Below are 26,884 nucleotides of genomic sequence, written 5' to 3'. Positions count from 1 at the left end.
GGATCCTGTTTCATGTCAGTGAAATAAGCTAAATATGGATGACAACCTGTAGTGTGTGAGAGAGGAAAGTAAGTTGGAGTCAACCCCAGTGTGATGTCAGCAAAGGTCTGTGTATAATTTGCAGAAGATGCATTTGATAGACCACCAAACTGTTTTCTATCTGCAAGGCCCCAAATTGCAAGAAATGCTAAGGAACACGTGCGGAATGGAAGAAGGGGAAAGGTGTCAAATGTCAGACTCAAACTGGAATTCGCTTCCTACAAAGCGGGTTGGTGTAGCTTTAAACAAACGTTTTCTAACAAATACTTTGTGGACAACAGGAAACTGTACATTATGCTTCCTTAATTTAGAAACACCCCGGAAATATCTGAGAAAGCAAAACAATTGTCAAAAATATCAGTGTATGCACAATAACGGTCATTCCATGCATTTGCACATTTGGTCATTTCATTTAAGAGTATGAGTGCAAGTAATAGGCCGTATGAGTGCAAGTAATAGGCCGTGGGATTTACAAAACTTGTGGCGGTACACGTGGCGGATAAACTGGCTCATTTATGGGTCCAAAAACAAGTGAAAGCTTTGAGTTGACCCAGAGATGGCATGCGTTTTTATCAAAGAGGATGTCAAGATGTCCGCTAAGACCAGACAACATCTTAAAGTTATGATATCTATAAATGCAATCTGTGTATATTTTTAAGTTAATTATGAATATAGATGAATGTAAGAAAGTGCGATAAAAATGCATAGTCCAATCAAGCACATCTCAAAGCACAAGAGGCGAGAGAGGGATACTCTTCGACCTGTGGATTTAGAATAAGGTGAACATGAAAGGAAACCAAAGTAAAAAATGACATGAGGCTACACAAATGGCCTAGCATGTTATTGCAGCTCAAAAGGGCTTGCAACCTTCAACTCTGTCATTGTTTGGGATGCTTCTCATCAGAAATGCAACACTCATTTACACAGACAAACACCCACACATCGCTTTCAGTTCAAAATTCCCCATACTTCACCTCCCACTCCTTTTTATGCACTTGTCCTTCTGCTGCGCTCACAGCAAACATGTGCTTCGCTTGGTTATAATTCCCCCCAACACATACCCTGAATATAACCCATCATCTGCTGTGAAGAACTTTGACATCCAATTTGAGTACACAGGAAGATAAGAGAAGAATCTTCTGTGCAAGCCACATCCAGCTGAAATCGGATATTTATCTTTACTGCATTAAAGGACAAACTTTTTTCCTTTCTTTAAATTCAGGCGTTTACAGTCTCTGCCTTAGTACCTGGTAGCATTGCCTTCGAAACAAACATTGTGGTGCTCACAGACTTATGCAAAGCACATTTTGGGAAAAGCCTGATGCCCACAATCATGTAAAATCCATCCTACACTACAAGCCCTGTTGAGGAAATCATTTTATATTGTATCTTATGCGATGGTGTTATATTTTGTCCTGTACTCTATGTTGTTGTCTACCTGGTTGTTTGTTGCCTACTAGATGACGGGAGTAGAGGAGCTGGTCTGTGGATAAGAATATACTCTTTGGGACAATAAAGTCTAAAGTCTATCTCTCATAATGTTTAGCTCCGTTCACAAATTTCCGTGGGATTTAGTACAGGACTTTGTAAATGTCACTCCAAAACACTGACCTTGTTGTGCATTGTTAGCCCTTTTATCTTAATCTGGCAGAATGTTTAAATATTCACTGTGCGTTTGCCCAAGCCTTAACTTCCTGACTGATGCTTCCAGACATTACTTTAACACTTGCACACAATGTCCTTTCCTCATGTCTTTTTTGCTTTTAAGTGTGCCAGTCCCTAATGCAGAAAAACATCAATATAACTACATACAGTTGGGATTGCAAGATGCTGCTGGCAAACTTTCCTCTATTTTTGTCAACTGTATTGATTTTCCTTGTGGTCAAGAAAAAAAAGGGTTTGTCTTCTTTTATTTTTTTACACTATCTGGTTTGCACTGCAAATATTATCAAATAAATGTTTGGCAAAAGATGATATTTTGAGAAAAAAAAACACTTAGTTGAAACTTATTAGAATGTAATTATTTTAATCAATCATTTCCTTACATGGGTCATTTGGTGAATATCATATTTAATTAATCTGAACTGGAAAAAAGTGTGAGAACATAATAAAACTCTTGCCCCTTCAAAACAAAACAGCAATTACGTAAAAGATATATCACAAAAGACGACAGCTACACTAACTTGTGCAGTTAAAAATACACCAGAGTGCTTAGAAAGGATTTGACATGACATGATGATTAGTCGCAGGGTACTGACTGTGCAAATTTGTCTTCTGCATAATATAACTGCATGGCACTGAGTGAGCACTTCTACAGTCCCAGCACTTAATCACATAAAGCCGATTACATTTGCATGTTGCAGCGGCGAGGTAGAGGCAAACCAGAGGAGCAGCAAATGGACTACATAATATCATCTGACAAGTGATTATTTCTCCATTTGTGTTCTATCAGAAACATTATGTTTGCTGCTCAGTTGGATGTGTCTGGTTGCGCTGATGATTCAGCATGTAAATGTGCCATAGGGACTGATTTAATAACTTTGCTGTGAGTGAGTGAAAGAGAGTAATAATGTGGTGGAGCATGCAAATCACTCGCAAAGGAAATGTTGTAAATCAGACTGAGAGGTATTCGGAGGAGCAATAAGGGCCGACAACACGCAGCCCATGCACTTTACAAATGTGAATTTTATTATACAAGCCATAAACTATTACCTACATAGTTTTCACAGATTTAAAGAGCCACTCTGTAAATTGATGTTTAGTTGCAGTTTTCCACCATCAGACGGTGCAATAAAGTATTGGTGAAACATTTCGAAAATATATCCATACTATATATGCAGTAACATACATTTGAATATTATTGAAAAAGTTTATTGAATTTAAAACATGATCTTCATAGCAACTCATTACACACAAAGTGTTTTAAGCAGCATTGTTTCTGCTCATTTTGCTGAGTGCAGTGGCAGTGACGGCTGGTTACACAGTAAATCTTAGCGAGCCTGATTTGGAGATGTGTAAATACTTCCAAATGCATTTAGGCACACACTGTTAGGAAAAACTGACATTTTTTACACATTTTTTAATAAGTTGATATGTATATGATGATTATTTTGTATCAATTATGTAATTTCTGATGTTTTTCTCCCTCCGTAACTGAGAGGGCAGCACTCCACACTCCCTTTGTATGTGCCGCTACTTGAAAATGCAGACTAAAATCCTTTGTATTTCTGCTTTTAGTTTAAAGAGGAAACGAGAAAAAGAGAAATTATGTAATTCTGCATCTGCCTCATCAGCTCAAAAAACCCCAAGTTACTAGTTTTAAGTTACAAAATGAAAGCAGGACTCGACCTCTCCCTCTTTTTTGGCCCTCTTTGAAACTGGTACCCCCAATCTTTCCCACAGTGAAACAGGGTTCATCACTGGCAAGCGCAGCATGGGTCAGAGAGCTGAACCAGAGCCAGGAAGTCTGGTTAGTGTTAAAGTTGAATAGGGTACTTCTGATGTCTGATTTCACTCAACAGGCCAGCCGCTATTTTCTATTTCAGAATGCCTTGCTATGAAGTCTGGATGAAATACCAGCAAACGAACAGACATGGGGCACAATTTTATACTGTTGCCATCCAAAATCAGCCAACACCTTTAACCTGCAATACATTCTGGAGGCAATTCTGCTAATTTGAAGAAAATGAAAAGGGATGTGGCTGTAAGTCTATTACTACTTCTCATACTGACTAAAAAAAAAAACATAATTATTCTGTGAAGAGTCAATCTGAGGACATTGGTGCAACAGAAGAAGGTTGGTTGAAATGTAAGTCACCCATTGGGATGATAATCTCAAACAATCACAGATGTAAAACTATTTGAAATACTGCGACAAGTTCTATGAAGAGAAAAAGGGAATGTTCAAAAACTTGTACCAGCTTTTTTTTTTTTTTACTGTATTGTTGTGTGGGCTATAATTTCTGCTATTCAACTATTTGAAAAATGGATGAGGTCAAACAAAGACCTGTATAGTATTTGTTTTTATTCATGCACTGTTTTTGCATTTTAATCAAACAGCACTTAGTGTGGTGTTTTTATATGAAAGGGTTTTTATCTAATTTAAAACTTAAGGACAAAAGTTTGGTTGTTCAATTTACAGTCTTAAAATTCTGTTTCAAATGTAGCTTATCATAAAGCACCAATGCATTATAATCATCTCAAGGCACTTTACAAAAAGGTTCAAATATTCCAATTGGTAAACGTTTTTTGTGTCTAAGTAGATACAGCAAATTGCATGGCCACTGACCCATAGCAATCAAGTTTCCTTGACAACTGAGTTTGCCATTCAGCCTAATTTTTTCTAGCAAAACTTATTCAGCTAAGTTGAAAATTATTTACACAAAGTTCAAAAGTCAAGGTACACAAAACATTTTTAAAACATTAATATTTATTCTAGAAAAACACAGGATTTTGAGTAGAACAGGTTGTTTGCCAAATAGTGGTCTAATGTGTGCATCTAATGTTTCTAATCACACACGTTAATAATGGTAATATTTTAAATTGTACTTTCATTACGATTTTTACTGATGCTTGTTAAAATGGTGGTCAAAAGTCATAAAAACTGTTGAAATAAAATCAAACTCTCACCTCTGCTCTTCTCGTCCTCCATCCTATTAGAGGATGTGCTGTTGCACGGGTAGGTCTCTTCCTCCTGGCTAGGGGTTGATCCAAGCGGATAACTTACAGGACGGGAAGTGGTCAAAGAACTGGATGGTCGGGAGCTGGCACAGTTCTACAAAAAAAGACAAAATTAAACAATCTCGTGATCAGATTCCTTAGATGATGATTAGTTACTCAAACAAGGATTATGAACATTGTGATTGGTTCGACCACTATTATTTTTTTAAATGTCTGTTGTTTAATTTGTGTTTTTCTTACTGTAAAAAAAAAAAAACAGGCCCAAGTTAACACACAAAAGTCAATACAGTACCCTTGTTTGTGTTTAAGGTATTTTTATGCTCATAGTCACTGACATTAAAAATAATCTTAAGTACAATTGTTTGCCATGTTTGTCTTTTATTTTAATTGTTACAATATGTAACAGGAGCAGTTTTTATCTAAGTTAGAATTGGATAGTGTCTTGTTTTGCACAAGCTTTTCCTTGTCCTAGGTCACCCCAAAAGATCATCATTCACCCACACAGACGCACGCACACGCACACGCACAAACACACACACACACACACACACACACACACACGCACGCACGCACACACACACGCACACACCCACACACACACAAAACCTTCAACATAGATTTGGGTGGTATACAGGTTCATTAAATGGGAAATTTTCGGTGTGTGCTATTCAGTTGTTTTCTATTGTAAATTTACAGCTGTATTGCATATACCAAAAATGCAATCAAAAGAATACAGATAAATCCACAGATACATGTTGCAATAAACCTTTTCTAACCAAAATGCCAAACCACAATATAAACTTTGATTAGATGAGTCCCACAACAATGTGTACCCAGTTTCAACTGTCTACCCGTAAAAACATTTACCTGATTGATTCCAACTGGTGTATCAAAACTTGAGAGAAGATTTAAAAAAAAAAAAAACTAATCCCTTTCTCATTTATATCTATATTTCAAGGGTGTCATGGGCGTGAAGTAGTGGGAAGGGGGATGGAGGGTGTTTTTTATTTGGACTTGGCAACTGACAGTTTTATTTCACAAAGCAATCCGGCTGTGTGTGTGAGGAAGAAGGAGGTCAGGGTAGGTCAAGAGGTATGTGGTATCAAATGGGCCAGTGACACTGCTAAAAGTGGCCATGTATGTGTGAGTACATATATAACCATACACCACAGGGGTTAAAAAAAGAGAGCATGAGTTGTACGCCTGAATATAGAACAACAATAAGGAAGAGGTCAAAAGAGGTTGATGCTAGTGTGGGATTTAAGAGGGGAGATTTCCTGATTGTGTTTGATGGAATTTATTTAAGATATTGTCAAGGTTATGCATGTCTCATCGCAGTAAAATAACACATTTGTAAGTTAAGAAATTGATCCTTCATTCAAATGACTGCAACTTTGTGTATTGTCAAAATAGTGAAAAATGACTGACACATCTGTTTCACCTTTCCCAAGTAAATCCCAATTGAAACTGATCATCTTATCGTATCCTTTACGCAAAGGCAGCGTGACTTTATCTAGACTACACTCATTGGTAATGTTTAAATGAACGGGAGACTAAGAGTTCCATTCAGTTTTTCTCAATTTAAGTCCTTAAAATGCTATTGACGTGAATTATTCCATTGGATTAAATCTTCACAGGCATATAATAAACCATATAAACCCCTTTATCTGTGACAGGAGCAATACGTCTCCAAATGACCCCATATGCTGTAACAGCATCAAAAATCCTCTTTGCGCCTCACCTCAAAGGCACAATACCCAATCCTATGTTTTACAACAAGAGGATATATAGGGGCATGTGCGGTCATCTAGAGCCAAATGTCTCCTATCTAACCACAGGACAGGGGGATACAGTATTTCGAGCAGGATTTATTGCACAAAACAGCATTAGCTAAAAACTATCAGGCAGCAGCGATGGCTTAAAAAAATGCATTCTGGTAGCGGAACCTGGCAAGATTGGAAAATTGCCACCACGGGAGGGGAGAGGACGCAGTAAAAATGACTCTAGATGGGGGTCCCTCACTGATAACAGGAGAAGCACATATATCAGACTGCACCTGGTGGCAAAACCCCCTTCCTCACAAACTCTCTACATTGACATATACGCATGCACATTTTAGCTTATCTATTTGTTTATTTCCTCCCATCTTTACATTGTCCATTTTTTAGGCAAAGAAGGGTCAAAGGGAAGGTGTAACAGCATGATCAGTTTTCAATCTCCTGCTCATAAATGGCTTCAAAGGAAGGGTTAAAGCACATGTGTGTGGGTCAGAGTGCAGAGGGAGGAGCAGGACAAAGTATTTCTGGAGATTAAGTGTGACACAACACCATGACCAGAAGCACTGTGTCTGTGTGTGCGCACATGAGATGGAGGATGCACACAACGCACCATTGGCAGAAGAGGTTAGAGTGATGAGTGGGTGTTTGTAAAGGGCTAAGGTTCATAATTGCACCTTTAAGTGCAGGAGTTGTGTCTTTGCATGTGTCAGACTTTTAAAAGGTGGTGTGTTGGCAACAATCTTTCTTCTTGCACAGGCCTACAGACACACAAACACACACTAGCAATATCCCACAGTTTCAGCTAAACAGCAGAGTCCAAGCGCGCATAAATACTGCTCTGACACTTTAATGTCTGGGGACGGCTTGTCCAGGATTAGAAACTTGTAACCCACTGCAGAACCTGACATTGCTGGGATGAAGGTGATGCAATTGGGAGAGGGAGGAAGGGCTAAAGGGGTGTGGGGGCTATTATGGAGGGTCTATGTTTGATGTATAAGGGCATCTAACATAGACTGTCGACCAGTAAAAGGTTATTAGAAGCTGCTTTGGAGCTGGCTTTCTTTGGCACTGAATGAGCTGCTTTTTTTTTTCTCCCACGAGAAGTAAAATACAGTTAGTTACACACATAATCAACAGAATTCATAAAAGCACATGGACCTGCATTTAAACTCCTTCAATTGAAAACTTAGAATGACTTACGGACAAATTAAGTGCTTTTCTTCTCTCCTTGATCCTGTTGACAGTACTCCATACCTGGAAGAAAGAGAATTAAACAAAAGTAGTAACTATTTATCTCAACTCAATAAATCATGTCTTAATAAATAAAACCTAAATTGAATTTTCCTGTGCGCACAGTCAAGTACACAAAAGGAGGAAGAATACTAAAGAGTAAAAGAATAATCGCATATTTTTAGAATTAATCTGCAGACAATATCATGGAGGAGCTGGCACGGTGTAGATGTGCATGTGAGGGTGTTCTGGTGTGTCCCAGTGCTAATGGGACTTGAAAGTGACACATAGAGCTGGCACACTAAGGAGACGACTTCAAGCTATCATCTGTCAACATGGAGCACAGGGGCCAACAAATGGAGCTATTGGAGGAGAAGGGACCGCCCTAGCAGAACAGATTGCATTTTTACACTCGAGATGAAACTGTGTACTTGCACGCCTTTATTTAACACACATATAACATCACAAAAGAGTGTCACTGATGTCGAAAATATACAGCACATACACACAGACACACATGTATACAGAGAAAATTATCAATCCTCAAATAGTAAACTACACCATAATTTTAGTGGGAAAACTTTTTGTGAAAATTTACACCACGTGGAAAAGGTTCATTTTACCAAAAACTGTTTCCACATATATTGAAAAGAAAAATAGAAGCATGGTGCTACCTAACAATTGTAACTGATTAAGAGATTATCAGAACAATGTAATTCCACAACTGGCGTAGTTGTGGCTTGACATTCATTTGAGACTACACTTAGAAAAAGATGAAATATTCCCAAACAAAGACCTAAACTTTAAGTACAATGACTGAAAATGAGTAATGAGTGTCGCTGTATCACTGTGTAAGTCCAAACTCGAAAATCTATTTAACATCTACAAAAGAAAAAAGGAATAACTTCCGCAGCGATTATGTTTATGTCTTATAAGGTAAAAAAAAAAATAAAAAATAGAATAACTGTGCTAAATACTTCAAAAACCTTTGAATCAGGTTTGGTTCTGAGTTTTCCACATTTTCTTATATCGTGTGTTGTTGTTCATCTGAGTTTGTCTTTGTCTCAATTTAGGAAGTTGGAAGAATTTTTGCTTTATTGTTGCCGCCTTTCTTACTATTGTTAGCAAGAGTTTTATATAACACAAAGTATTTGACATCTCTATACCATATGCTCAAAGTTATGGCAAAAGCATTGGAGCAGATCACATTTAGTGCAACGACTCTAGCAGATCGCCTATCCCAACCAGATACAGTGTAGCTACTACATGAACATAAGACTTCCATAAAAAACATTTAAGGTAATTATGAATTCTGCATGCCTGTGTGTGTGCCTGTGCCATTTTCATGCACACCGTCAGTACAAACTGGAAATTTGTAGTGGCTGGGCACTCATCTCTACAGCCTGTCCCAGCCCAGCCCACAACATTAGTGAATATGCATTATGGCTTATGGCTTCATTAAGTCACCAAGCATTATAAATTATGACACTGCACCAATCACACACATGTTCCAGAGACAGCTTGAGTGTACAATGGACATTTTGCATACAAACCACTGCTGAAGGCCCTATTAATGGAAGGAAGAGCAGAATCAGAAGTGAACAGTGTTATTATTTCTGACAACACCTTAACAAGGCCTTCAACACAGTATACATGCGAGTAAAACAACACTGTATAACATTATTTAAATGGGAAATTACGACTTCGGGATTTCACTGATATCAAAAACAGCCAGCATGCTGAGACAATTACGTGACACAACTTAATTAATCATTTGACAATGAGGGGAAGGGCATTGTTTCAGATTATTGTAATGTGTTTAAGGGGGTTTGAGTAGACTCAAGGTTTAGAACTGATGCAAAGCATGTAAATGGTTGCAACACAATTTCCATATAAAAGCAGTGCACCCAACAACACCTGCTGAAATCCTTGGAGTTGATGGAAATAAAGGGTCATCAAAGCGTGGGATTACAAGGTGACCACCAAGGAAAAGCTAATTGCAATGAATAATGGGAAGCTATCAGGTAATTAGCAATTAAGCATTGCATTTTGAGTATAATAGCAGCAGATGCAGTTTATGCTTCATACCACAGTTTATTGTTTAGCTGAAAAACCAGGCTTGTTAATCCACAATCTGACTTTTAAGGTACAGGTTAATTCACCGCCAACTTTTGCATATCGAAGTCATATTTCCTCATTAATTAGTTTTAAAAGGGAAACATTTAAAAGTAAAGTTAAAAATGGAGTGATCTCAATCTTTTCTGGATACTTGTCAACATATAGTCGTCTTTTTATTTTCATTTTAGCACAGATAGCTGGAGTCAAGCTTGCAACGAACAAGAGTGCCAATAGGCAGTCTAATCCATTCACTGGAACTTTGTTGAACAAGGACACCAATCAACCAATCAAGAATTGTCTAATACTGATTTCTTATTTTACATTCAGACTGAAAAAAATAGTTGAGTGTGAGGGCAACTGCTTCTTAATTTCAGTGAAATGGGTATTTCCCTTGCTCCCTATCACATGTCATGTCTGTTAACTTTGACCTTTGAATCTGTGAACATTTCTAATACACATGTATGTGGAAGGACTCCATATACATGTATACGTATATTTACCCTTCATGTGAGGGAGGAAGCCACTTCAACACTGTCATTGGCTTTTCAGTAGCATGAAAGGTACAGTTTTCTTTACCAAAGCACTGCCATCTGGAGGTATGCTGCCATTCCCAAGCTATAACCGCTGCTCAAGTTGGGATCACATCATGCACCAATTTTAATATGCAAATGGACCAGACTATAGCAGAGTATCAACTGATTTTGGTTAAAGCCCCATGTTGAGATCCTTTGGTTGAAGCAAAAGCAGTGTCTGCTGCTACCATGCATATTATAAGATCAACTCCATTCTTGAAGGACTCAAGAAGACCTTTCAAACACTGTCCATCTTACGGCTGATTTTTGATTTAGTAGTGTGGTCTCAATCCACTGTGAAGGGGCTTCAGTAAGAGATATAATTGCATGACTGCATGTGTCCAAAATATTTAACTGAAAAAGGAGCTCCTGCCCACTTCTAAAAATATTAGCTGAAATAAAAGCAAAAGACAACTACGTCCTTGGCTCATCATCTTACTGGAAGTCAAGAAGCAAGAAATATTTTGAATACTGATAGAAATTGTTTCTGAATATCTGCTATGGAATTTTGTAAACAAGATGGACGTTAAATTTAAAAAATATGACTAACATCCAAAACATGAGACAAACAGGGTGAGTCCAAACAAAATATGTTTCTTCTAAAGGTGATGGAGGTTTGGAAGAAGTAAAATGTACAGATCTGTAGTTCAAAGAGGTTTCTGTGAGTCGTCTCAACACAAAAGGAGGTTCCTTTTTTTTAAAAAAAAATTGGAACATAAGCTGTTCAAATACCATGAAAACCTCAGGGTCAAAGACAACTTCAGAGACTGCAAATTACTTCTGCCCATTAAAAAGGCCACTCAGCAGGAATGCATGTTAATTTATTTTACAATGTAAAGGGTCAACCTTCCCAGCATCTGTTTTGCCAATAGATTGGCTATGACTCAGGGACACCCTTTCATGCTCTGAAGAAGACATGAATACAAGCAAGAAAGAGAAAATACAAACTAAAGACAGGAAATTGAAATGTTGTGTGAGACCAATGTAATCTTGGATGTTCAGATGGACGGAGGAGCTGATGAAGTTAGATAAAAACTGAAAAGTGGGAGGTCATGTAATTTTGCCCATTTACCTTCTAAAGGCCTCGTCTGAAACAACAAAAAGACAAATGACCTTTGGATTCATCTGTAAAATGAACCTGTAAAACATATAGAGGAGATCTTTTTTTTTTCTCAAACTGAGACTCATTGGCCTCGGGTCACTTTCTGTGAAAAACATAATACAGGAAAAGAAAACTGACGACCACCCACCCCATACACCGCCCCCAATACATTTACATTACACTCTGGATGTTCGGGTTCACCAAACCCAGAGTTGATAAAATTGTGCATCTTCTGGTTGTGCTTCTTTCTAGCCGTGTTGTTTGTGTGTGGAGGGTTGGGGTATTGGTACATATTCCCATTATAACAATTTTTACCAACAAAAGGAGGTCATTTATTGAAAGTGAGGACATTTTTCTGGTCTTCACTTTTTTAAATTCTACCGAGCTCTACTTTAGGTTTGCGTTATGGTGTGAATAAAGCCTTGGTAAAGGCTTGGGTTACAAATGTACTTGGAATGGTTAAGATTATGAAAAATGTCTGGGTTTGGGATAAATGCAAAACCCAGTGTATCAGTCCTCAGACTATACAGTACAAGGATGTTTGTGCATATGAATCTTCTCTGCACCTGGTCCAAAAAAAAAGGATTTAAATAAAAGATGTTATTATAGCGATTTACAGGTAAATTTAAAAAATAAACATAAATGTTCACATGTATATGGAATATACATTTTGTCCTTTTTAAATGTACATGCTTTTGTGATAGAGCAAAGATGAATGAGCTGTACTTTTATTCTTAAAATGTTTTATTTTAAAATTCAAAGGTGACAATAAACCATATTTGCTGTTTATATTGATGTAATTCAAGTGCAGCGATAATCTTTTTTGTATTTTAATGTAAAACATCTTTGGTGGTGTTCAATTTCAGCAATGAAATACAGTGGGACCACCAGACCCAGTGGTTGCGTAACTAAAATATGAACATCAGGGCTTATAATTGTGTTTATGCATTCAAAATGGATCTCAATTATACAAATGTGGTACATTTTAGGAAGGTGCAGACTCAGACTCACATGACTCTGAGTCTGCTTTACCAGATATTTGTAGTTCTATAGTGTAAAAAATGAAGGGGAGAGAAAAACTGTTAAGGAGAGAGAACTATCTTGTGCTCAACCGTACTTTTGGGTTGAACAAAAAGTTGGTGGCATCTTTGTTGAAAGCTGGTCAAAATTTCACTCTAAAATTTTTCATGGCTTTCCCCATGAATCACACGTGTTGATGAGACAAATTTTATTCATTCTTTAATTGTGGTCATGGGCCAGTAGAATAACCTTATGTGAGCGGCACATGGGCCCCCAGGTAACATTTTAGACCCCAGAGACGCTGATCTTTCCTTTACAGAGAGACAAAAATGTTGTGGAGAGTATTTCAAGACTACTCACTATAAACTTTGGGGGGGAAACAAAACACAATGTAAAAGTACACCTGGCTGCCTATTTAAATTTTGAAGTTACTACATGAATCTCATGATGACATCAGACCCAATGTTAACCCAGCCTGGTTTTAATTTGAATATCTGAGTGTTAAAGTGGATGCATAACTAAACAGCAGGTCTTACTCTTTAATCATTTCCAGCAGGTAGCACATTTTTTGGTATTGTTTACAAAGGTGGTCTTTGCTATAAAAAGTTTAAGCACTACTGCTAGAATCACTTTAAATAGTAATCACATCCCAATATTGTTATTGTTTTCAATTATTAACTGGAAGCTGTTTGTTGCACTGTTTTTTGGTTGTTTTTTTTCTTATTTTTTCCCCATCCTGCAATGGTAGCTGCACTGGGCCATGCAAAGCCCTGGCCAGGAGCTTTGTCAGGATGCTAAATGGAGGACCGTGAGTTTAAAAACTTAAAGAGGCAGTGAAATATTAGCCAATGTGGGTGAGGAATGAGTGGCTGAGAAGCGCAGCGTGTCAGTGTTAAATGGTCGGACTCGGATGCATATAAGTTAGTCCAAGCATGAAGGGCAGCGGGACGCTCGCGTGGAAACGATGTCCCCTCCCCTCACTCCACTCACCCGCACGAAACGCGTTCGCACACGCACACACTCTGTCACCCCACCCACACAGCATTTAAGCAAGAAGCCCATCAGAAACTTGTCATTTCTCTCATTCACTCCGACAGCCTTGAGACACAATGCAGACTTACCTCTGTGTTGTACACCCCATATATCAGAAAGATGAACAGGCCCTGCAAACACAGACAAAGAAAGAAAGAGGGGAGAAAGAAGAGGACAAAGTTGTAACTGTTGTTTTCTCTTTTATCCTGTTTTTTTGTTAAATACATTAAAGAAAAGTACAAAGTTGATTGATGAGTACAGGGAAGGTGAAATGCTGTGAAGATGATGAAGAATTTCTGTAAACTGGACCATCTTTGTAAAGCTCAGCTTGCATTTGTTTCATACCCAGTATGGGCAGCACAAAGCAACTAGAGGCTGAAATACAAGGTTCTACCTAGACTCACTCAGAAAAACAACCTCAAGTGCTTGTTTTCGTTTTATGTTTTTATTAAATGTAACCAGAAAAAAAAAACATACTCTCCATAGCCTTAATCACTTGCATCATAAACACGCTTTCAAAATTTAATGAAATGAAAACAAAATTATTGGAGAATTAGACAGAACTAACCTATTAAAAATCTAAAGGCACAAACAGTTACACACAAAGAGAGCAACTAGGCGCCGACAAGACCAAGAGGAAAGCAGAGGGAAAAAAAGAGGCACGGGGAACAGAATGAAAAGAATGACAGACAAAAGAAGATATTTCATGTTCATAAAACTCATGGCTAGTACCCAGGGCCCAAGAATGTCATGCCCTTGGAGACAAAAAGGCCTGCACTTTTGGGCGCAATGAAAAAAGGAGGTTTTTTTTTCCATTCAAATCCATTGTGGCATTCACTGAATGTACAAGCTGTGCATTCACCTTCAGGCAAAAGTGTAATCCTTTAGCCTCAATGAAAACAGTGAGAACAACAAACTCTGAGCACTGATTGAACTGTGCCACTAAACATGTACTGAGAAAATATAAAAAGACAGTTAAAGTTCTAGCAATTTCAAGGCTGATGGACTCACTAGATGCTTGGACAAGACGAACACAATGTCAACACGGACCAACTTACTACAGGCACAAAATAACTTTTTAAAGTACACCTCTCCCCTTTCACTGCCAAAGTGTTTGTGCTGCTGTGCCGTTAGAAGTGGGGGTAAGGACACATCACGAGGACCGGGCACGATGTGGTCAAAGCATCAATCAAAACGAGTTCGGAGCATCCAATTTTTGCCAGAGGGAGATCTCGATGCATCAACATTGACAACATGATTTGGGGGCCCATCCTCAGCGGCTGGATGACAATGGCTGGCGACGACCTCTTGCTTGAGCGACAAGAAGTGGGCCGCGGCTCACCCCACCCAAGAATTGAACTGCCCTGTTTATCGTAATAACAGCTCAAGTCATACATCTTTTTAAAAATGACAGTTCTACTTGTCTCACACATGCGACAGACTATAGGCAATCTGATGCTGGGATCTTCAGTTTGAATTTTTATTCAATAATTGCAAATGCGAGAAAACTTTGTTTCATAAAGAAATAAAATAGCACAATGGCAAGATTAGTAAAGTCTGTTAGGACAGCTGGTTAATGAATATGAAAAAATGTTTTAAATCTCTGAACTTTTACATATTTTCTTACTTTGTAACCACAAACTTCAATGCATTTTATTGCTGTTGATTCTGACAGACCTACACAAAATATTGTGCATAACTGTGAAGTGGAAGGAAAATGATACATGGTTTTCAAAACTTAAAAGTGTGACATGCATTAATGTGCATTTCCCTACAGTTAACTACAGGTTAATTACAGGGTTTCTGGGATAACATGTTAGAGAACACGAGTAGGCAAACAACTTCATACAGACCAAAGAACACAGCAAAAAGGTCAAATATAAATTGTGAAAATGCTAGAAGCAGATTTAAAAACAATGCTTTGACCACTGAACAGGAAGGATAACATTGGTTACAACGGATTAGAACTAGGTTATTAAATTTTGTTTAAACCGTCAACTGGTAAAATACGTTCCCTGATTTGTGTGGTGAGGCTATATGCAGATGTTCCATTTACTCTAAATTAGATACAGCTTTGTTGTGTCTGCTGGTCTGATTCTTCTGCTCGCTAAAGTCAAGGATTACCGTTGTTGGAAATATAAATGCCAAAAAAAGAACATTTAGCATGTGTGGTATGGATCATAATCATCTACTCAACAACAAGCACATGCATACAAATAGGCAAGTAAGTTTATGTGCAAACAAATACATAAAGCAACACTGCGGGGGTAATTTGCAACACATGTTCTATTGTATTGCATTAGAGTTGCAAGTTTAAGCCCTTTGTTGCAATTTGATTATCATGTTTTTGATCAATGCTCTTATTCGTAACCAATCTTTTGTTATGCATCACACAATGTGAGGAGAACATGCCGCGGCATATTAGTTAAAATGATCTTTTAACGTCTAATTGAGTTAAAAATAAGATGGATTGTTTAAAATGTTAATTCATTAATATCTGCACTGAAAAACAAACATGCAAGAAAATTGGGGCACATTATTTAAATTCCAGAATGTTTTTCTAAACTCAGCCCCGTTTCTTTTGAACTCGGCACAAGATACTGGCCAATTTATGCAAAGAGTGAACACAATTACTATCAAAGTATTGTTACACTGTACATCAAACAGCAAAGCATATGTTAATTTGCTCCCCTCTAATTAGCAAACAATTGTATGTTTAAAAAGTTAAAGATAACACCGTGTTATATCAAAAACATAATCACCCCAGAGAAATGTACTTTGCTGCAATACAACATAAAATAGTGCTTGTTTAAATAAGTAAGCAGGACTCTGATTTTCGGAGTTTTGTCCGGGAAAGAGTGAATTAAAGTTGAGCCGCTGGTTTACTGCAGCGTTTTCTAAGTCAAATCAGTTAAACCAATGAATTATAACCTTGGTGCTGTTAAAATACAGACAGTTTATAAAGTTAACAACCTCCTTTTGGAAGTTTTCCTTCCACGTCCTTGCAGCTCACTCTACGTAAAATCGAGTGGAGTCCATTAAATGTTTACCGTGAGCCATTAAGTGCAGCTTAGTTTTGCACTAAAAGCTTCATGCTACTCTTTAATCCTAACCTTTGCAAGTGGTGTCGCTAAATTAAGCTCATTTTATAAAAATATCCCAAGCTGGACATGAACAAATGAACAGGTTTTATTGCATATCTTGTCTTACACTGACAACAGAGTTAAAAGATAAAATATGCAAAGGCTTATTTAAACTTACGGTTTTACCAACTGGGTGTAAAATTTAAGTTTGCAATAAGACAAAGTGTGAGAACAGATAATTCAGAGTTTATCTGAACAAAGCAGTTAATAAAAATGTATTTTGTTTCAAATTTGTAGGTTTTGAAGGGATCTTTGTCTTACAAAGACCTGTTTTGTTTTCAAAAGCTAACATCTAACAGTAAGTTAAAGCAGCTGCATTGTTACAAAACTTAGAAAACTCCAGAAACAAAGTAATTCAAATTGACAGGTGCAAATTTGCCTTTGTTTCTCCATGGCACAGAACTCCAAATTAATCAGAAGGTAAGTCAGACACCATTTGTTTCTCTCTTATATTTTATCCTAGTTACAAAACAACTTCAGCAGAAACTCCAAAAGTAAAAGCAGGCATGGCTGATATCCTGCACACACATTTAAAAATATTAAATTCAGGGGTCTGTTTAAAGCACATTTTAGATTCAAAAGGACATTATCATTAGTACTTTCTGAGCTTGGTTACATCAAGTTCAGATCTGGCACAAAGTCCCACAGATGACAATTAGCAGCAGAGCAGAAAAGTTTAAAAAGGATCAGCAAATGTGTTTACTTATATGTTGGACCCCTGGTGTGCTACCTGAGGAGAACAGACTCTTCCCAAACGATATTTATTTTGTACACCTTAGTGCACTATAAATGATTACATATTCAAAGTGAACGATAACTATACATTCCCCCCAATCTTTCACCTTTCAGCGTCCCCATTTCCAGTTTCCATCAAGCTCTCCAATGGAGAGGACTTAGGGAGCAGCACTGGCAGGTAAAAAAATCTGAAAAGAGCAAGTTTATGACAGTGTCCTTGGGAAGAAAATTTTCAATGTACAGATATGAAAACTATGATTAAGGGGGGAGGGCAGAGTCTTGGCAAAAAGACGGGGACTGATGGGGCAGGTTTTTCTTCTCTGCTACAATATATTGCTTCTGTCACCTAACTGCTCCTTTTTGTAAGAGAAGCGGGCAAAGCGTTTCATTAAACTAGAGTGACATCAGGGAAAGGAGTGTTTTAAAATTGGATTAAAAGTTACTATATGTTTCTTTTCAGAAAGAAATGGCATCTGCTTAAATTCCATTTAGGATTAGGATCTGAACAATTTTAAGATGATCATACAGTAGAAGAAAAAGAATACTATGCAAATGTATTCTGAAATTTTTCACATTGGTGAAATATTACTACCAAAAGCATCAATCTATTTTTTGCTGGGGTTTTGGTTGATTTACCTACATAAAGTAGCACATCTCCCCCTTCAATATATCATCACAAAAATACTTCTCTATGCATCCATTGATGCTATTTATAATTCTTAGGAACAGGAAATAGATTCAATTTAAAGAACTACTTACAATTAAAATAAGGAAGAAATATATAGGCAGACATTTGAAACTTAGGCGTAAAAGGGTTAATAAATAAAACGCTTCAGTAGCATCAACTTTTATAGACCACATGCTTTATGTTGTTTATAACAGTAACATCTGGCACTCCCATGGCTCAGTGTCAAAGTTACACTTGTCCAAACTGACATTATACATTGAAAAGGAAATTTTTACAATGTCATCTTTGTGTTGGACCAACAGCTTTATCAAAAGAAATTCAGGACCAAAACCACAACATCTTTTTCAAAGAACTGCAGAGAGCCAAAAAAGAGAGATATTTGAGTAACATAGACCTGCCGTCAAATACGCTAGCCCAAATTCAAACACACAGAGACACTTTTCACAAATAGAGCTATCTGCGTCTCTACTTGGCGAAAACGGTGGGGGGAAAAAAACCTGCCTTTCCACCTGGTAATCATTAAGAAAATGAGAGACAGAAGAGGTTAAAATGCTGTGATTGAGGGGAAAAGAGAAGAAATTCACACTTCTGCACTGGGGCTTGCTAATGTCTCTGACCCCTCCATGCATAAACAGTTTAATTAACATGTATACATAACTCGCACTTTAACTGCTCATGGCACGTCAAATCAAAGTGTCTGTCAAAGCTGTGAAAAAAGGGAGTTGATGGTTTGCAGGTCTTCGGTTCAAATCCAACCCGACGTAACTGCTCCAGCTGGCCAGAACAACTGGCAGGAGACACGGAGGAAGAGAGACGTGCAGGTATACGAGAAACCTGGCACTCTGCAGGGTTAAAAAGGCAAATACCTTCAATAAAAACTGAAATACCTAGGCTTGCATAAGATGACCAGAAGGTAAGATGGAAAGATGCTTACAGCGGGGAAAATAAATCTCAGCACATTTTTCTCAGGATTCTAAAATATCTGTGGATTTAAGGTTAGCAGAAGGAATTGAGTTTGACAGATATTATTAGTGGATTATAAGACACCATGCTCCTCTTACACACAAACGTTTGTTTAAATCCATATTTCATCACTTTGTCAGAAAATCAAAAACTGATTATTTTTCCAAACAATGGAAATAAGTAAGCATTGTTTTTAAGGCTGTGCTCATAGAAACAAGAGTAGAAATTGGTACTGAAAGAGGAACATTAAAATGATCTATAATCAGTGTCATTGACCTGTTGGGAAAAAAATATTCCCAAGGAAAACACAGAAGGTGTCAGTATCTTTCTTCTCTCTCTACTAAAGCTGCTTAAACTATCAATCAATCAAGTCTATCAGTACGGCACATTTCAGCAACAAGTCAGTTCAACGTGCTTTGTAATAAAAACACAAAAATAAAAAGTCACAAAAACATTACACAGTCATTAATTGAGAAACCAGTAACAAACATTTCCATTTTATCGAGTGCCATCATCAGAATTATCAATACACATCAAATATGTTGATCAATGTTCCAGTGATCATAGGTCAAAAGCAACTCAAGTGGGTTTGCAGCCTTGATTTAAAGGAACTTTGCTGTTTTAAAGTTTTCTGGAAGTTCGTTCTACTGGAAGCCATCAGAGGATAACAGGAAGGGAAAACACAACAAACTGAAGCTGCCCTCTTTGATCAGTTCCAGCTTTCAACCTCTGTCTGCCATGTAGCCTCCTGGGATTGAAAGTAGCCGCAGCTTTTTAAAAAATATTTCGAGCTAAGATAAGGGGTTTGCTTTCTCTTTGAGGATACATGCAGGGGCTGATTAATGTTACACTCTGCAGAAGATTAAGTTAGTTTTAATGAAAAGTCAGCAAATTCACTTGGTCAAGGTAAAACTTAATCCTGTGTAAACAGCAGATTTCGACAGTAAATTGGTATTTGACTGGTCCTACATTTTGCTTTATAATAAATATCGTATTGGTTGAAAAATGCACTTTAATCCTAATAAGACATTTTTGTGCCTGAATAAATAACAGCTGCACTCATCACTGATATGATGAGTGGACATTCTCTTCACATTGTAAGAAAATGTGAAGAGAATATGAAATGCTACAGACAAGTGAACATTTATGCTCTGAATCTTTACAATACTTATCTTAAATGCATGGCTATTTTTTATTCTTATCCTTAGATCTGCTCCGAAGCTACTTCTGTTTGAGGGTGAAGTGGAGGCAAAAGTTTTCTTTCTGCTCTTATTCTGTTACACATTATGAAGGAAAGTGGATAAGTTCCTCCTTTGAAATGGTCTTGTAAGATTCCCACTTTCTCTTGATAAGAAACACGGTCAGCTGCGTGTCAAGTGGAGGAGCAGACCCCCAAGCGAACCTGCCTCAATGGGGTACAGCAACAGAAGAAAAGTGAGAGTATCTACACACACACGCACCCCCCCCCCCACACACACACACAGACAGGCAGACTCAGAGGCCAGGAAGAACACCAGTACCGGTGTGTGATGGCTCAGGAGAGGAGGGAGAGTTATTAGCTTAGCCCTGAACCACCTACTTAATATAGGGGCCGGCGGTGATCGCTAACAGAGCCTGGCAGAGGTGACAGCTTTTGGCCCTGCTTGAGGAAATCCAATTGAAAAGCAGCCAAGAGGAACAACAAGCTCGAAACAGATGTTGCTCGCTACCACTGGTGCAACTTGGGTACACACAACCCGGCGGCGGCAACCCTTGGTGGCATGGCTGACACACAAACCTAAACACTGGGAAGTGGAGGGTCACAATGACTAGAAAAGTAGCAGAACCTGTTAAACTTTGACACTTACAATTGAAAGTGATGTTGTTTTATTTTCAAATGTACATTAGTGTTCAGATCAGTCCCACAAGCCTATCTGGCTTCCTAAAACATCTCACTGCACATTTGGAAAAAAAAAAAAAAAAACTGTGTAACTTAGTGCAGAAGGCGCAGATGACAGCAGCACTCTAGCCAATCAGGACATTCAAACACGGAAGTGATGAGTGGGACCGATTAGATACAACAGAGCCTGAGAGAGATGGTAAGAGAATGTGCCACCAGACATCATTTTAAAATGAGTGTCACTGCTTCTTCGACCCTGTTTGTAATCAAATTCCTGCACTGGTATGTGTAGTAAATAATTGCACAAGCAGAAAGTATAAGGTGAGAGTTAAAATAAGTAGCCTGAAGGTAACAATATTAGCAGCACTAACCACCTCTATCATGAAGTTAGGTTTCTGTGCAAAGGTCGGTAAAAAAAAAACCCCAAAAAACAGGAATTGACTGCACATATAGAATGTTAAACATTTTATCTAAAGCCACAGAAAATTAAAAATACATAATTCCACTATGTTTGCACTTATAATGTAGCCACCCTCTAGTAAAACAAGATGCTTTAATGAATACATTGCCTGTGGTGTTAATCAGAATGCATTCTTGTTTTCAAACTTTAAACTACTTAGTTAATTTTGTTGTGTTATATTGTCTTAGCATCTCATCCTTTTTGCCATTCTTTTCCATATACACATTCATGACCAGAAATCACAATGAAATTTTCTCACCTAAAACAGGGCAAAAAGTGAAATCCCCACTAAAAATAGACATGTAGATATGACACATACAATTTACACTTTTGTTCTACTTTATATAATTCTATAACTCTTTTAGTTATGAGCTCAAATATGCAGTTAAACCCAAATGTTTAATCTCCGTGTATTTTTTCTTTTATCTTTACTTTCTCAAGGTAATAAACATATTTGAATTTTATTTAAGTGCACCTACATTGGATAACAAAATGCTTCTTTGTGGTGCACCTCAAGAAACATGAGATAAACAAAATGTTCGCAAATCTCTTTAAAAATGTCTGCGGAAGTAACAGATCAACCGCCACACTTCCTGGAGAAGACACCACCCGAACACTGATCCGTCAAATGCTCTTCCTCTTTTTGTGCTCCGATCTAGCGCGTCACTGGAATCAGAGCACAAAGACTTTCAAATCATCACAGCCTCATTCTCCACTAATAATTGAGTTAAGCAAGGCCAAACATACCTTAGTCATAATAACATTCATTTATTTCTTTCTATTTACTGCTCCTGCAAAAGAGCAAGAACGAAAAGGAGTGGAGAGAGAGAGAGAGAGAGAGAATGAGTGAGAAAGGCGTAGAACGAAAAGCAGGGGGAGAAATGGGCTAAAATCAATTGTGACATATCTTTATTACTAGTCAATGATAAATGACTACACATTTGCCATCGCTCTGGCATTGTGTCAGTGTGTGTCTTATCGATTTTACATCAGACGGACAAATGTTATTGACAAAGTGCCCAAGAAACAGATGAGCACTTTATTTTATTTGTTTTAACGTGTAAATAAACCTGAATGACAAAGAATAAATCTGATCCGACTGAGTAGCAGATCTTAAAATTATTATTATTTTTTTTAGGTATCTACACAAATCAGGCCTATTTAAAGACCTAAAAAAAACAAGAGAGAACTGGTAGTTATGCTCTGAACATGATCACACTGCACACATGTGGTATTATAATGGGGAGGGTGGTAAAAAAAAGAAAAAGAAAAGAGAGAGAAAGAGAAAGAGATTGAACTGTAAACAAGCTAGCTTTTAAACAAGACAATTTAGGGTTCCGTGTCTTGGATGCCAAGAAAAACACAGCCACGGAAAGCTGATACAAACTTTTAACACATGGGTCAAAGCGGGAGTCTTTGAACTGGTGCAGCTAGTGCAGAGAGCTGTTTAATTAAAAATACTTTGGTATTCGGCTGGCTTTCCTGGCGCACCTTCTTGTCAAACTGAATGTTATCCCGCCGTCAATCTTCCGATGTTTTTTTTCTAATCGTGTAGTTTTCCTCTGACAGGGAGGATAAACAGAAGAACACGCGTCCTGAAGAACAGCAGCTGGGTGCTGGATGGGTGTGAAGAAAATGCACACATGTGCCCCGAGTCAGATTCTGACAGGAGGTGCCAATTTGATTTTGCCATTTATAAAGAAGTTTTCACCTAACCATACATATAAGTATCAGCAGTACCAGATAAGTTTGTCTCCACTAATTATAATTACTGAATATTTAAAATATAAAATCCAAACAGAAGAAAACAACACATTTAACAACAATTAATTAAATTACATAAAAATTGATTCAATTTGCTAAGTAGTTAACTTCTGAAGGCAATTGATTGTATTAGAATTTGTAGGGGTATTAGATAGAGAGCTGAATGCAAAAGTACAGTGTATTTTATTTTTGTTAAATAATTGAAAATCATGTATAATTTTTCAGATTTTATGCCACTTTGTGTCAATCTGTCATATAAAATTGAACATTTTACAGAGCAATATGAAATTACTGTATTGAAACCTGCATTCATTATATGAACTTTTAAGAACACGCCTCTACCACGAATGCCAGTAAATGTGGGTCATGCATCATATTTCCATAAAAATTGTAGTCTGTCTATGTATTAGTCTGACACTAAAAAAAATCACAGTTGTTCACTGTTTTAGTCATTTTCCACCACAGTGCAAATTATAAATAAGCAAGACTTAACTAGAAGTGCTGAATAAACATTTAACACAGCCATAAATCTTTATGAAAGAGACGGTCCACATAAGGCTCTGACACCTTCACAGAAAGCAGCTTGCTGTTGAAGGGTAACCTGCTCCTGCGAAACTACTGCTTCTGGCATTCTCACCTGCAAACATTACTTGAGCTCAGAGGCAAGCAGAATTAGGTCCAAACTAAAGTTCAGAAAGTTATTTCTCATCTCTCTGTGGAGGTGGAAAAGGAATTTCCAGACTAAAATGTAGCCATTTGTTGGAAATGAAACAAGTTAAACATAATCAGACAGCCATGAAAAAAAAAATAAATCTATGACAGCTTGTAGCTCCCTCAATTGAAAATTATGAATGGCTTTAAAAGGGTCAAGTTCTGCTAAAAACAGGAAAACATGGTTCTGGTGTTGTTACTGTATTTCACAAACACAGGGCTGAGAGCTATAAGTGTCTCTATAATGTATAAAGGAAAGAAAGGAAGAGGGAAGGACATAATGAAATTAAAAGAATCAAACAAGGAAATAAAAAACAAAGAAAAAAGGAGGAAGAAAGAAAATATCCAATTAACATAATATGCAGGTCATCTATTAATGTCTACATCGCTAATATGTGGATTTCATTTATATTTTGTAACATTTTGTGACATTTTCAATTTTTGAAAAAGTGCAGGTCATGTGCACATTTTCTTAATAGCACAAACATGACAAAACAAAACAAAACAAACAAAAAACACCCTTTTAATTTACAGGACCTTTATGAGCAATATATTACCTTTCAAAGTTTAAAAACTGAAATAAACTGGCAGAGAATTTCCAATCTTGCTATTGAGAAAACTGCACAATTAGAAAAAAAAAAAGAGAGGTAACCTTGTCCCTTTGTGCGAGTATGAATGAGCTGAATAAATGGATCTTATAAGTGGGTCTGTGTCTGCAAACGCAGACCCGCATTATCCCTGCTCTGAAACTCTCCGTATTCATGCATTTGTCTGGGAGTGCACGTGCAAATACATGTGTGCAGCGCCACCATGACGGCAAGGTGCATCCATCATGATAAGCCGGCAGACTCTGTGACTGTCACTTGCAATCACACTTCAGTACGGTTCAAAAGACTTCAAAGTGAAAATGAATGGTAGTTCATTGACGTGAAGACTTCATAGATCTTCGTTTCTGTCTTCTTTCTCACTCTTTTATTTTTTGGAAGAGAGTTGCACTCCCCCAGTAAGCCAGTGAGGACGCCTGTATGATTCATAGATTCAACCCACTGTGAATTGTGGGGCAAATAACAATCGTAACAGTTTGAGAGATAAAACTGATGCGTAAAGGTTTCTATTTTTATTTTATCTTTGCCAAATAACTTGTATTTCCCACATTTTTGACAGAAAATAAATAAAACAGATAAATCAATTGCACACAGTATTTGCAAAAAAAAAACAAAAAAACTGTCTGGTATTGAAGTAATTTATCCAATATATTGTATTTGTTTAGCACGCCATAAAATAAAAACAAAATTAACATAACTGTGGCAGAAATTTAAGCTTAATTTAGTGAGACAAGGCTGCTACTCTTCTCAAAGTTCTCTGAGAATTTGTGTTTTGACGAGATGTTTGTCAAAGAAAATACTCAACATTTAATTAACATCTATTCATTACACTATTATCTCTGGAATAAAAGTTTAGAATGAAAAAAAAAACAGTGTGACTGAAATAATTGAAAGAAAAATCTAAAACATTTGTTGTTAATTGTGAGAGTAATTTCTGCAAGAGCTGAAATGTCAAACACGGCATAATAATAATGCCAGTGATGCAGAAGCTGCAGCGCTGGCAGGGCCTGCCTTTGATCTAGTAATGACTCTGTGTTTGTAAAAACTGTGAAGATCGGGCTACAGGTCTCCCTGCCTCTCCCCCGTCTCTCCCTGCTCTGGCCCAGGCTCTGTTCTCACTCTCCAAGTTGTTTGATTGGCACATGCTTTCACCTAATGAGGGATAATTACTAAGTAAAACAAGTGGGAGACCACATCTGCTCAGTGTAAAAAGAAGTCCAGGCCTGGCGCAATCTGTCAGCCGAGGCTCTCGGGTTGTGTGAGCGAAATGGCTTTACCCACCTTCGCTGGCTTCTCGCTCCAAGACAAACCCGCCTCCCACCCCCTCCCCTTTCCCCTCCTCTCCTCCTCCGGACCCAGACGAGAAGCAGATTAATAGGAATCAGCATGTGGCTGTAAACACTCAGCGGGAAGAGTGCATATCTGTGTGTGTTGACATGGATAGGAAACGACCCGGGGTATCTGTGGAGGGCAGGCCGGGGGCCACAGCAGGAAGGGCAAAAGGCCAGCGAGGGACGATCAACATCCCAATCAGTGTCCCGCTGCCAGAGCCGTTGTTCTCCGTCTCTAATCGCTGCCGTTTTGTTTTCCTTCACACAATGCTCTACTGTAATGGTAGTAAAATATACAGGTAGCCACCCTGCTTCCCAGATACTTCACTGCCCATTAATCATCCCCGCATGGGATTTACTCTGGATAAGTGGTTTCTAGATCACTTGTCCATAATTAGAGATAACTGTTTTAATTAATGGGAATAACATAAATCAAAAAGGAAACCTTGTGGTGTGAGATTAGGGGAATTTCATGTCTTGCACTTGACAAAAGTCCTCTGATTAAAAATAAATTTAAATTAAAAATAATAATTAGGGGTAATTTGTAGAAAAATCTTATTTTGAAATGTGAGATGTCTGCTAAAAAAAAAAAAAAAAAAAAAAACTCAACAACTATTTAGCCATTCTTTCAAATATCACATTTTTGCATTAAAGAGCAAATGGAAAAAAAATTGGAAAAATAATTTATGATGAGAGTATTGAAAAACACAAAATATATCATCACTGATGTATTCAAAGCTGCAAGTGAACCGAGGAGAAAACCACACTAACACTACAAATAAGGTTAATAAAATGCATCCACTGGTGAGAATGATTTAGAAAAAAAAGATAATGAAGATATTTACACTGAACAAATTTACATTTTAGAAACAATCTGAGCAATGTTTATTTGCGTCAAGGTAGATGCAACAAAAAGAGGGCTGCTCGCGTCACGTAAAGTGGTTCATACTGGACAGCCATTTAACCTCCAACACCGACAGGCTTTTCTCAAGCAGATCTAAGCATCTCCTTACCACCCAGTCGCTGAAACAACC

General features: G+C 37.6%; 1 protein-coding gene across 1 annotated transcript in view; it reads right to left on the bottom strand.

Moving 5' to 3' along the window:
- The window catches only part of LOC103463509 (adhesion G protein-coupled receptor D2), an 82,029-nt gene that overhangs the window by 29,714 nt on the left and 25,431 nt on the right, over window positions 1-26,884 (bottom strand). The window contains exons 21-23 of the mRNA XM_081606262.1: window positions 13,661-13,702; window positions 7,698-7,751; window positions 4,669-4,813 (exon numbers count right to left, since the gene is read on the bottom strand). Coding sequence (XP_081462388.1) covers window positions 4,669-4,813; window positions 7,698-7,751; window positions 13,661-13,702 — 241 coding nt within the window. The remainder of the gene's footprint in view (window positions 1-4,668; window positions 4,814-7,697; window positions 7,752-13,660; window positions 13,703-26,884) is intronic.

Source organism: Poecilia reticulata, chromosome 4 (genome assembly GCF_904066995.2).
Source record: "Poecilia reticulata chromosome 4, P_reticulata-male-v2, whole genome shotgun sequence".
In the NCBI taxonomy this organism is placed as follows: Eukaryota; Metazoa; Chordata; class Actinopteri; order Cyprinodontiformes; family Poeciliidae; genus Poecilia; species Poecilia reticulata.
This window is presented reverse-complemented; position numbering and strand designations above follow the sequence as displayed.